The 16,167-nt window shown below is 44.7% G+C and overlaps 1 protein-coding gene across 1 annotated transcript; it reads right to left on the reverse strand.

Moving 5' to 3' along the window:
* Positions 1-1,310: 1,310 nt before the first annotated feature.
* Positions 1,311-15,595, reverse strand: LOC137327032 (glutamine amidotransferase-like class 1 domain-containing protein 3, mitochondrial). The gene is made up of 4 exons (XM_067992414.1): positions 15,454-15,595; positions 14,802-14,854; positions 13,403-13,513; positions 1,311-1,434 (listed from the first exon to the last, which is right to left on the reverse strand). Exons 1-4 carry the CDS (start codon positions 15,535-15,537, stop codon positions 1,311-1,313), a joined length of 372 nt encoding a protein of 123 aa, XP_067848515.1. The 5' UTR covers positions 15,538-15,595.
* Between the last annotated feature and the right edge of the window lie 572 nt (positions 15,596-16,167).

Raw genomic sequence — 16,167 nt, forward strand, 5'->3', positions numbered from 1 at the left:
GCATGGATTTGTGAAAGGTAGGTCGTGCCTGACAAACCTGATTGAATTTTTTGAAGAGGTGACTAAAGTAGTGGACAGGGGAATGTCAATGGATGTAATTTATATGGACTTCCAGAAGGCATTTGATAAGGTCCCACATAAGAGACCGTTAACTAAGATAGAAGCCCATGGAATCGAGGGAAAAGTACGGACTTGGTTAGGAAGTTGGCTGAGCGAAAGGCGACAGAGAGTAGGGATAATGGGTAAGTATTCACATTGGCAGGATGTGACTAGTGGAGTCCCGCAGGGATCTGTCTTGGGGCCTCAATTATTCACAATATTTATTAACGACTTAGATGAAGGCATAGAAAGTCTCATATCTAAGTTTGCCGATGACACAAAGATTGGTGGCATTGTAAGCAGTGTAGATGAAAACATAAAATTACAAAGCGATAGTGATAGATTAGGTGAATGGGCAAAACTGTGGCAAATGGAATTCAATGTAGACAAATGTGAGGTCATCCACTTTGGATCAAAATAGGATAGAACAGGGTACTTTCTAAATGGTAAAAAGTTAAAAACAGTGGATGTCCAAAGGGACTTAGGGGTTCAGGTGCATAGATCATTGAAGTGTCATGAACAGGTGCAGAAAATAATCAAGAAGGCAAATGGAATGCTGGCCTTTATATCCAGAGGACTAGAGTACAAGGGGGCAGAAGTTATGCTGCAGCTATACAAAACCCTGGTTAGACCGCACCTGGAGTACTGTGAGCAGTTCTGGGCACCGCATCTTCGGAAGGACATGTTGGCCTTGGAGGGAGTGCAGCGTAGGTTTACTAGAATGATACCCGGACTTCAAGGGTTAAGTTACGAGGAGAGATTACACAAATTGGGGTTGTATTCTCTGGAGTTTCGAAGGTTAAGGGGTGATCTGATCGAAGTTTATAAGATATTAAGGGGAACGGATAGGGTGGATCGAGAGAAATTATTTCCGCTGGTTGGGGATTCTAGGAGTAGGGGGCACAGTCTAAAAATTAGAGCCAGACCTTTCAGGAGCGAGATTAGAAAACATTTCTACACACAAAGGGTGGTAGAAGTTTGGAACTCTCTTCCGCAAACGGCAACTGATACTAGCTCAATTGCTAAATTTAAATGTGAGATAGATAGCTTTTTGGCAACCAAAGGTATTAAGGGATATGGGCCAAAGGCAGGTATATGGAGTTAGATCACAGATCAGCCATGATCTTATCAAATGGTGGAGCAGGCACGAGGGGCTGAATGGCCTACTCCTGTTCCTATGGTCCTATGACAGAGAGGCCGAGCTTTGCTACTTACAGGTTCTTGGCAGCACCGAACCCGCCAGGGAAGATAACAGCATCGTGATCCTGGGCAGTCAGCTTACCGAGATCCATGATTTTACCACGAGCAATCCGTGCAGACTCCACCAGAACATTCCTGGGGGGCGGGGAATAGGTAGAATTAGGTCACAGGAAGCAAATCACGCAGCACAGTGTGCGAGAGAGCCTGGCTTCAGACTCTGACCCTGGCTAAATGCTGCTCAGGGCTGCTCGCTCCTCCATCATCAAACCTCACTGTCCGCTAGCCCGTGTCCATCCAACGCAGACCTCACTCTGAGTCATGCAATGATAAAGCACAGGAGGAGGCCATTCGGCCCGTCGTGTCTGTGCCAGCTCTTTGAAAGAGCTATCCAATCAGTCTCTCTCCCCTCTGCTGTCTCCCCATAGCCCTGTGAATTTTCTTTTTCAAGTCTTTATCCAATTCCCTTTTGAAAGTTATTATTGAATCTGCTTCCACCGCCCTTTCAGGCAGCGCATTCCAGATCGGAACAACTCGCTGCACAAAACACATTCTCCTCATCTCTCCCTCTGGATTACCGACCCTTCTGCCACTGGAAACAGTTTCTCCTTGTTTACTCGATCAAAACTGTTCATGATTTTGAACACTTCTATCAAATCTCCCCTTAACCTTCTCTACTCTAAGGAGAACAACCCCAGCTTCTCCAGTCTCTCCACATAACTGAAGTCCCTCATCCCTGGCACCATTCTAGTAAAGCTCCTCTGCACTCTCTCTAAGGCCTTCACATCCTTCCTAAAGTGTGGTGTCCAGAATTGAACACAATACTCCAGTTGCAGCCGAACCAGTGTTTTACAAAGGTTTAGCATAACCTCCTTGCTTTTATACTCTGTGCCTATTAATAAAGCTCAGGATCCCGTATGCTTTTAAACAGCCTTCTCATCTTGTCCTGCCACCTTCAAATACTTGTATACGTACACGCCCAGGTCTCTCGGTTCCTGCACCCCCTTTAAAATTGTACCATTTAGTTTATATTGCCTCTCCTCATTCTTCCTACCAAAATGCGTCATTTCACACTTGAGACTTTCGTGTCATCTGCAAACTTTGAAATTATGCCTCGGATATCCATACCACACACACACACGCACACACAATATACACACACTCACACGCACAATATACACACACTCACAATATACACGCACAATATACACACACTCACAATATACACGCACACAATATACACGCACACAATCACACACACTCACACACACGCACAATATACACACACTCACACGCACAATATACACACACTCAACACACACAATATACACACTCTCAACACACACTCTCAACACACACTCTCAACACACACTCTCAACACACACTCTCAACACACACTCTCAACACACACTCTCAACACACACTCTCAACACACACTCTCAACACACACTCTCAACACACACTCTCAACACACACTCTCAACACACACTCTCAACACACACTCTCAACACACACACACACTCAACACACACACTCAACACACACACTCAACACACACACTCAACACACACACTCAACACACACACTCAACACACACACTCAACACACACACTCAACACACACACTCAACACACACACTCAACACACACACACTCAACACACACACACTCAACACACACAATATACACACACAATATACACACACTCAACACACACAATATACACACACACAATATACACACACACACAATACACACACACAACACACACAACACACACACACACACACACAATATACACACACACACACAATATACACACACACAATATACACACACAATACACACACACAATATACACACACACACACTCACACACGCAATATACACACACTGACGCGCACAATATACACACTCACGCACAATATACACACACTCACGCACAATATACACACACTCACATGCACAATATACACACACACACGCAATACACACACACGCAATACACACACACACGCAATACACACACACACGCAATACACACACGCAATACACACACACGCAATACACACACACGCACAAATACACACACACACAAATACACACACACACAAATACACACAATATACACACACTCACTCACACACACAATATACACACACTCACTCACACACACAATATACACACACTCACTCACACACACAATATACACACACTCACTCACACACACAATATACACACACTCACTCACACACACAATATACACACACTCACTCACACACACAATATACACACACTCACTCACACACACACACACACTCACACACACAATATACACGCACACTCACACACACGCACAATATACACACACTCAACACACACAATATACACACACAATATACACACACACTCTCACACACTCACACACACGCACAATATACACACACTCAACACACACAATATACACACACAATATACACGCACACTCACACACACGCACAATATACACACACTCAACACACACAATATACACACACACACAATACACACACACAATACACACACACACAATACACAATATACACACACACAATATACACACACACAATATACACACACACACACACAATACACACACACACAATACACACACACACACACACACACAATATACACACACTCACACACACAATATACACACAATATACACACGCTCACACACACAATATACACAAAATATACACACACTCACACACACAATCACAATCTCACACGCACAATATACACACTCACACGCACAATATACACACTCGCAATATACACACACACGCAATATACACACACTCACACACAATATACACACTCACACACACAATATACACACACTCACACACACAATATACACACACTCACACACACACTCACACACAATATACACACACAATATACACACACAATATACACACACTCACACTCAATATACACACACACGCACAATATACACACTCGCAATATACTCACACGCAATATTGACACACATGCAATATACACACACACACACAATATACACACACTCACACACACAATATACACACTCACACGCACAATATACACACTCACAATACACTCACACGCAATATACACACACACTCAATATACACACACACTCAATATACACACACACGCAATATACACACACACGCAATATACACACACACTCAATATACACACACACTCAATATACACACACACTCAATATACACACACACTCAATATACACACACTCACACACACAATATACACACACAATATACACACACTCACACACACAATATACACACACAATATACACACACTCACACACACAATATACACACACAATATACACACACTCACACACACAATATACACACACTCACACACACAATATACACACTCACACACACAATATACACACTCACACACACAATATACACACTCACACACACAATATACACACTCACACACACAATATACACACTCACACACAATATTCACACACTGACACAATATACACACACAATATACACACACTCACACACACAATATACACACTCACACACACAATATACACACTCACACACACAATATACACACTCACACACACAATATACACACACTCACACACACAATATACACACTCACAATATACACACTCACACAATATACACACACTCACACAATATACACACACTCACACTCAATATACACACACTCACACTCAATATACACACACTCACACTCAATATACACACACTCACACTCAATATACACACACTCACACTCAATATACACACACTCACACACAATATTCACACACTGACACAATATACACACACTCACACACACAATATACACACACACGTGCACAATATACACACTCGCAATATACTCACACGCAATATACACACACGCAATATACACACACGCAATATACACACACGCAATATACACACACGCAATATACACACACGCAATATACACACACGCAATATACACACACGCAATATACACACACGCAATATACACACACGCAATATACACACACGCAATATACACACACAATATACACACACAATATACACACACAATATACACACACTCACACACACAATATACACACACTCACACACACAATATACACACACTCACACACACAATATACACACACTCACACACACAATATACACACACAATATACACACACAATATACACACACAATATACACACACAATATACACACACACACACAATATACACACACAATATACACACACTCACACACACAATATACACACTCACACACACAATATACACACTCACACACACAATATACACACACTCACACACACAATATACACACACTCACACACACAATATACACACTCACACACACAATATACACACTCACACACACAATATACACACACTCACACACACAATATACACACACTCACACACACAATATACACACACTCACACTCAATATACACACACACACACAATATTCACACACTGACACACAATATACACACACTCACACACAATATACACACACTCACACACACAATATACACACACTCACACACACAATATACACACACTCACACTCAATATACACACACACACACACACACACAATATTCACACACTGACACACAATATACACACACTCACACACACAATATACACACACTCACACACACAATATACACACACACACACACAATATACACACTCGCAATATACTCACACGTGCAATATACACACACGCAATATACACACACTCAATATACACACACTCAATATACACACACTCAATATACACACAATATACACACACTCACACACACAATATACACACACACACACACAATATACACACACTCACACACACAATATACACACACTCACACTCAATATACACACACTCACACTCAATATACACACACTCACACTCAATATACACACACTCACACTCAATATACACACACTCACACTCAATATACACACACTCACACTCAATATACACACACTCACACTCAATATACACACACTCACACTCAATATACACACACTCACACTCAATATACACACACTCACACTCAATATACACACACTGACACAATATACACACACTCACACACACAATATACACACACACGTGCACAATATACACACTCGCAATATACTCACACTCAATATACACACACTCACACTCAATATACACACACACACAATATTCACACACACACAATATTCACACACACACAATATTCACACACACACAATATTCACACACACACAATATTCACACACACACAATATTCACACACACACACAATATTCACACACTGACACACAATATACACACACTCAACACACACAATATACACACACTCAACACACACAATATACACACACTCAACACACACACTCAACACACACAATATACACACACAATATACACACACTCTCAACACACACTCTCAACACACACTCTCAACACACACTCTCAACACACACTCTCAACACACACTCTCAACACACACTCTCAACACACACTCTCAACACACACACACTCAACACACACACACACTCAACACACACACACACTCAACACACACACTCAACACACACACTCAACACACACACTCAACACACACACTCAACACACACACACTCAACACACACACACTCAACACACACAATATACACACACAATATACACACACAATATACACACACTCAACACACACTCAACACACACAATATACACACACACAATATACACACACACAATACACACACACACAACACACACAACACACACACACACAATATACACACACACACACAATATACACACACACAATATACACACACACAATATACACACACACAATACACACACACAATATACACACACACACAATATACACACACTCACTCACACACACAATATACACACACTCACTCACACACACAATATACACACACTCACTCACACACACACACACACTCACACACACAATATACACGCACACTCACACACACGCACAATATACACACACTCAACACACACAATATACACACACAATATACACACACACTCACACACTCACACACACGCACAATATACACACACTCAACACACACAATATACACACACAATATACACGCACACTCACACACACGCACAATATACACACACTCAACACACACAATATACACACACACACAATACACACACACAATACACACACACACAATACACAATATACACACACACAATATACACACACACACACAATACACACACACACAATACACACACACACACACACACAATATACACACACTCACACACACAATATACACACAATATACACACGCTCACACACACAATATACACAAAATATACACACACTCACACACACAATCACAATCTCACACGCACAATATACACACTCACGCACAATATACACACTCGCAATATACACACACACGCAATATACACACACTCACACACAATATACACACTCACACACACACTCACACACACAATATACACACACTCACACACACACTCACACACAATATACACACACTCACACTCAATATACACACACACGCACAATATACACACTCGCAATATACTCACACGCAATATTGACACACATGCAATATACACACACACACACAATATACACACACTCACACACACAATATACACACTCACACGCACAATATACACACTCACAATACACTCACACGCAATATACACACACACTCAATATACACACACACTCAATATACACACACACTCAATATACACACACACGCAATATACACACACACTCAATATACACACACACTCAATATACACACACACTCAATATACACACACACTCAATATACACACACACTCAATATACACACACTCACACACACAATATACACACACAATATACACACACTCACACACACAATATACACACACAATATACACACACTCACACACACAATATACATACACAATATACACACACTCACACACACAATATACACACACTCACACACACAATATACACACTCACACACACAATATACACACTCACACACACAATATACACACTCACACACACAATATACACACTCACACACACAATATTCACACACTGACACAATATACACACACAATATACACACACTCACACACACAATATACACACACACACACAATATACACACTCACACACACAATATACACACTCACACACACAATATACACACACTCACACACACAATATACACACTCACAATATACACACACTCACACAATATACACACACTCACACAATATACACACACTCACACAATATACACACACTCACACTCAATATACACACACTCACACTCAATATACACACACTCACACACAATATTCACACACTGACACAATATACACACACTCACACACACAATATACACACACACGTGCGCAATATACTCACACGCAATATACACACACGCAATATACACACACGCAATATACACACACGCAATATACACACACGCAATATACACACACGCAATATACACACACGCAATATACACACACGCAATATACACACACGCAATATACACACACGCAATATACACACACGCAATATACACACACGCAATATACACACACGCAATATACACACACGCAATATACACACACGCAATATACACACACGCAATATACACACACGCAATATACACACACAATATACACACACAATATACACACACAATATACACACACAATATACACACACTCACACACACAATATACACACACTCACACACACAATATACACACACTCACACACACAATATACACACACTCACACACACAATATACACACACTCACACACACAATATACACACACAATATACACACACAATATACACACACACACACAATATACACACACAATATACACACACTCACACACACAATATACACACTCACACACACAATATACACACTCACACACACAATATACACACACTCACACACACAATATACACACACTCACACACACAATATACACACTCACACACACAATATACACACTCACACACACAATATACACACACTCACACACACAATATACACACACTCACACACACAATATACACACACTCACACTCAATATACACACACACACACAATATTCACACACTGACACACAATATACACACACTCACACACAATATACACACACTCACACACACAATATACACACACTCACACACACAATATACACACACTCACACTCAATATACACACACACACACACAATATTCACACACTGACACACAATATACACACACTCACACACACAATATACACACACTCACACACACAATATACACACACACACACACAATATACACACTCGCAATATACTCACACGTGCAATATACACACACGCAATATACACACACTCAATATACACACACTCAATATACACACACTCAATATACACACAATATACACACAATATACACACACAATATACACACACAATATACACACACAATATACACACACACACACACACAATATACACACACTCACACACACAATATACACACACTCACACTCAATATACACACACTCACACTCAATATACACACACTCACACTCAATATACACACACTCACACTCAATATACACACACTCACACTCAATATACACACACTCACACTCAATATACACACACTCACACTCAATATACACACACTCACACTCAATATACACACACTCACAATATTCACACACACACAATATTCACACACACACAATATTCACACACACACACAATATTCACACACTGACACACAATATACACACACTCACACACACAATATACACACTCACACACACAATATACACACACTCACACACACAATATACACACACTCACACACAATATACACACACACTCACACACACAATATACACACACTCACACACACAATATACACACACTCACACACACATGCACAATATACACACACTCACACGCACAATATACACACACTCACACGCACAATATACACACACTCACACGCACAATATACACACACTCACACGCACAATATACACACACTCACACGCACAATATACACACACTCACACGCACAACAACTTGCATTTATATAGCAACTTTAACGTAGTAAAATGTCCCATGACGACTCACAAACAAAATTTGACACCGAGCCACATAAGGAGATATTAGGACAGGCGACCAAAAACTCGGTCAAAGAAGTAGGTTTTGAGGAGCGTCTTAAAAGAGGAGAGAGAGGTGGAGAGCTGGAGAGGTTTAGGGAGGGAATTCCAGAGCTTAGGGCCGAGGCAGCTGAAGGCATGGCCACCAATGGTGGAGCGATTAAAATCAGGAATGCACAAGAAGCCAGAATTGGAGGAGCGCAGAGATCTCGGAGGGTTGTAGGGCTGGAGGAGGTTACAGAGATAGGGAGGGGCGAGGCCATGGTGGAATTTGAAAACAAGGTTGGGAATTGTAAAATTGAGGCTTTCCCGGACTGGGAGCCAATGTAGATCAGCGATGGGAGAACGGGACTTGGTGCGAGTTAAGATACGGGCAGCAGAGTTTTGGATGAGCTCAAGTTTATGCCTGGATGAGTGCAGCTCCAACAACACTCAAGAAGCTCAACACCATCCAGGACAAAGCAGCCCGCTTGATTGGCACCCCATCCACCACCCTAAACATTCACTCCCTTCACCACCGGCGCACCATGACTGCAGTGTGTACCATCCACTGGATGCACTGCAGCAACTCGCCAAGGCTTCTTCGACAGCACCTCCCAAACCCACAACCTCTACCACCTAGAAGGACAAGAGCAGCAGGCACATGGGAACAACACCACCTGCACGTTCCCCTCCAAGTCACACACCATCCTGACTTGGAAATATATCGGCCGTTCCTTCATCATCGCTGGGTCAAAATCCTGGAACTCCCTTCCTAACAGCACTGTGGGAGAACCGTCACCACACGGACTGCAGCGGTTCAAGAAGGCGGCTCACCACCACCTTCTCAAGGGCAATGAGGGATGGGCAATAAATGCCGGCCTCGCCAGCGATGCCCACATCCCATGAACGAATAAAAAAAAGATGGGAGGCCGGCCAGGAGAACACTGGAATAGTCCAGTCTGGAGGTAACAAATGCAGGGATGAGGGTTTCAGCAGCAGATGAGCTGAGGCAGGGGCAGAGACAGGCAATCCTTGGGGGACTCGAGGTAACGGTGCGGAGGTTGGAGATGGGGCGGTAGTTTCGAAGGACAGAGGGGTCAAGGGTGGGTTTTTTGAGGAGGGGGTGATGACGGCAGATTTAAAGGGCAGGAGGACAGTACCTGAGGAGAGGGAACTGTTAACGATATCAGCTAACATGGGGACCAGGAAAGGAAATTGGATGGTCAGTAGTTTAGTGGGAAAAGGGTCGAGGGAGCAGTCACTCACACACACTATATTCACACACATACTACACACACACACAATACAGTCACTCACACACACTATAGTCACACACAATACACACACACAATACACACACACAATACACAAACTATAGTCACACACAATACACACACACAATACACACACAATAGTCACACACAATACACACACACTATAGTCACACACAATACAATACACACACACACAATATAGTCACATACATACTACACACACAGTACACACACAGTCACACACAGTCACATACATACTACACACAGTACACACACACATACTACACACACAGTACACACACACATACTACACACACAGTACACACACACATACTACACACACAGTACACACACACATACTACACACACAGTACACACACACATACTACACACACAGTACACACACACATACTACACACACAGTACACACACACATACTACACACAGTACACACACACACAATATACACACAGTACACACACACAATATACACACAGTACACACACACAATATACACACACAGTATACACACAGTACACGCACACAGTACACACACACAGTACACACACACAGTACACACACACACACAATATACACACACAATATACACACAGTACACACACACAATATACACACAGTACACACACACAATATACACACAGTACACACACACAATATACACACAGTACACACACACAATATACACACAGTACACACACACAATATACACACACAGTACACACAGTATACACACACAGTACACACAGTATACACACACAATATACACACACAATATACACACACAGTACACACACACACAAAATACATACACAGTACACACACAATACACACACACACACAATACACACACACTATAGTCACACACAGTACACACACATACTACACACACAGTACACATACACAATACACACAGTAGTCACACACACACACACTATAGTCACATACATACTACACACACAGTACACACACACAATACACACAGTAGTCACACACACACACACTATAGTCACATACATACTACACACACAGTACACACACACAATACACACAGTAGTCACACACACACACACTATAGTCACATACATACTACACACACAGTACACACACACAATACACACACAGTACACACACACAATACACACAGTAGTCACACACACACACACTATAGTCACATACATACTACACACACAATACACACACACACAATACACACACAGTAGTCACACACACACTATAGTCACATACATACTACACACACACAATACACACACACAGTAGTCACTCACACACACTATAGTCACATACATACTACACACACACAATACACACACACAGTAGTCACACACACACACTATAGTCACATACATACTACACACACGGTACACACACACACAATACACACACACACACAGTAGTCACACATAACACACAGGGGCACACTCACACAGGAGCGCTCATTGTCCCACAAATGTCCCTCCTCACTCCCCAGAATGAACTGACCTGGACCCTCCAGCAGGCTCCCCTTTGATGTGATCCACAACGTGCATCTGGGAGACGTCGGGGGCGTAAACCTGGACCTCGGCCCCACTCCGGCTCAGGTGAACCAAAATCCTGAAATCAGGGGAAAACCGGACGATTTATTTCCACCTAGAGAGAGCACCACACAGCACAAAAACAACCTCAGTCTCACAAATACCCCATTGCAGCAGGTACAGCACGGGTTAGATACAGAGTAAAGCTCCCTCTACACTGTCCCACCAAACACTCCCAGGGCAGGTACAGCACGGGTTAGATACAGAGTAAAGCTCCCTCTACACTGTCCCATCAAACACTCCCAGGGCAGGTACAGCACGGGTTAGATACAGAGTAAAGCTCCCTCTACACTGTCCCATCAAACACTCCCAGGGCAGGTATAGCATGGGTTAGATAGAGAGTAAAGCTCCCTCTACACTGTCCCATCAAACACTCCCAGGGCAGGTACAGCATGGATTAGATACAGAGTAAAGCTCCCTCTACACTGTCCCATCAAACACTCCCAGGGCAGGTACAGGGTTAGATACAGAGTAAAGCTCCCTCTACACTGTCCCATCAAACACTCCCAGGGCAGGTACAGGGTTAGATACAGAGTAAAGCTCCCTCTACACTGTCCCATCAAACACTCCCAGGGCAGGTACAGGGTTAGATACTGAATAAAGCTCCCTCTACACTGTCCCATCAAACACTCTCAGGGCAGGTACAGCACGGGTTAGATACAGAGTAAAGCTCCCTCTACACTGTCCCATCAAACACTCCCAGGGCAGGTACAGCATGGGTTAGATACAGAGTAAAGCTCCATCTACACTGTCCCATCAAACACTCCCAGGGCAGGTACAGCACGGGTTAGATACAGAGTAAAGCTCCCTCTACACTGTCCCATCAAACACTTCCAGGGCAGGTACAGCACGGGTTAGATACAGAGTAAAGCTCCCTCTACACTGTCCCATCAAACACTCCCAGGGCAGGTACAGCACGGGTTAGATACAGAGTAAAGCTCCCTCTACACTGTCCCATCAAACACTCCCAGGGCAGGTACAGCACGGGTTAGATACAGAGTAAAGCTCCCTCTACACTGTCCCATCAAACACTCCCAGGGCAGGTACAGCATGGGTTAGATACAGAGTAAAGCTCCCTCTACACTGTCCCATCAAACACTCCCAGGGCAGGTACAGCATGGGTTAGATACAGAGTTCACACCCGTGTACACGGAGCATGGGAGCTGGGCGCAGAGAGCTTGAGAGGGACCGACACTGCCAGGGACTCTGAGCCGAGACGCTGCGCTCACTGTCAGTTCCCTTTGCCGCACTGCGACCTCACAAGGTTTGGGCACAAACAAGATTTAAAGTAAGTGAAAACTGCTCACGCAGAGGCCTCGTGGATCTCGGTCCCATCGTACACACCACAGCCCGAGAGGACCTGCGGAAAACAGGAACAGACACTGTGAGATACTCAAACCAGGAGAGACCGAGTTACAGCCCACGGTCAGGGGGGTCAGGGGTCACTGTCCAGGACCCAGCAGAAGGGTCAGGGGTTACTGCCCAGGACCCAGCAGAAGGGTCAGGGGTTACTGCCCAGGACCCAGCAGAAGGGTCAGGGGTTACTGTCCAGGACTCCAGCAGAAGGGTCAGGGGTCACTGTCCAGGACCCAGCAGAAGGGTCAGGGGTCACTGTCCAGGACTCCAGCAGAAGGGTCAGGGGTCACTGTCCAGGACTCCAGAAGGGTCAGGGGTCACCGTCCAGGACACCAGAAGGGTCAGGGGTCACCGTCCAGGACACCAGAAGGGTCAGGGGTCACTGTCCAGGACTCCAGCAGAAGGGTCAGGGGTCGCAGTGTATCTCTCCCGCCCGCGGCCTCCTCACCCCCCGAGCCTGCCACTATCGAGGGCCCGGCTACAGACACCGGCCCCCCGCCCAACAGCAAGGGGAAAGAGGGGTCAGACTGGGCCTCAGGCCTCGGGCCTCGGGCCCCGCTCCCAGCCCCTTCCCCGGGCCCGCGCCCGCGCCCCGACACTCACCACGGCCACATTCGGCCCCCGGTGGGCGGCGGCGGAGCGAAAGCCACAAAACCGAAACGAGAGAGCGAGAGTCCGGCGGAACATCACAGGAGAGCTCGGGGACACAGGCCTAAGGACACGGGGCGGGGCCTGGGGAGAGGGGGCGGGGCCTGGGGAGAGGGGGCGGGGCCTGGGACGAGGGGCGGGGCCTGGGGAGAGGGGCACATGAGAGGGGCGAGGCCTGGGACAGGGGGCGGGGCCTGGGGAGAGGGGACAGGAGAGGGGCGGGGCCTGGGGAGAGGGGGCGGGGCCTGGGGACACAGGAGAGGGGCGGGGCCTGGGAGAGGGGCGGGGCCTGGGACAGGGGGCACAGGAGAGGGGCGGGGCCTGGGACAGGGGGCGGGGTTTGGGGAGAGGGGCGGGGTCATAGGCCTGAGGATGTCGGGGGTAAGGTTCGGGGGTCACAGTGCGCCCTCCCATGGGGGTAAATGGTCAGTGTGGGGGGGCTTTGCATTCGGTGCTAATGAAAGAATGGAGACATGTGAGGCCTGGACAGTGACCCCGGCCGTCGTGTCTTTGGTCAAGGCTCAGCAGGTCAAACTTTAAGGGCTTCATTGAATCATAGAAAGTTACAGCACAGAAGGAGGCCATTCGGCCCATCGTGTCCGTGCCGGCCAAAAGAGCTATCCAGCCTGATCCCACTTTCCAGCACTTGGTCCGTTGCCCTGTAGGTTA

The sequence above is a fragment of the Heptranchias perlo genome, chromosome 11, assembly GCF_035084215.1.
Source record: "Heptranchias perlo isolate sHepPer1 chromosome 11, sHepPer1.hap1, whole genome shotgun sequence".
NCBI lineage: Eukaryota > Metazoa > Chordata > Chondrichthyes > Hexanchiformes > Hexanchidae > Heptranchias > Heptranchias perlo.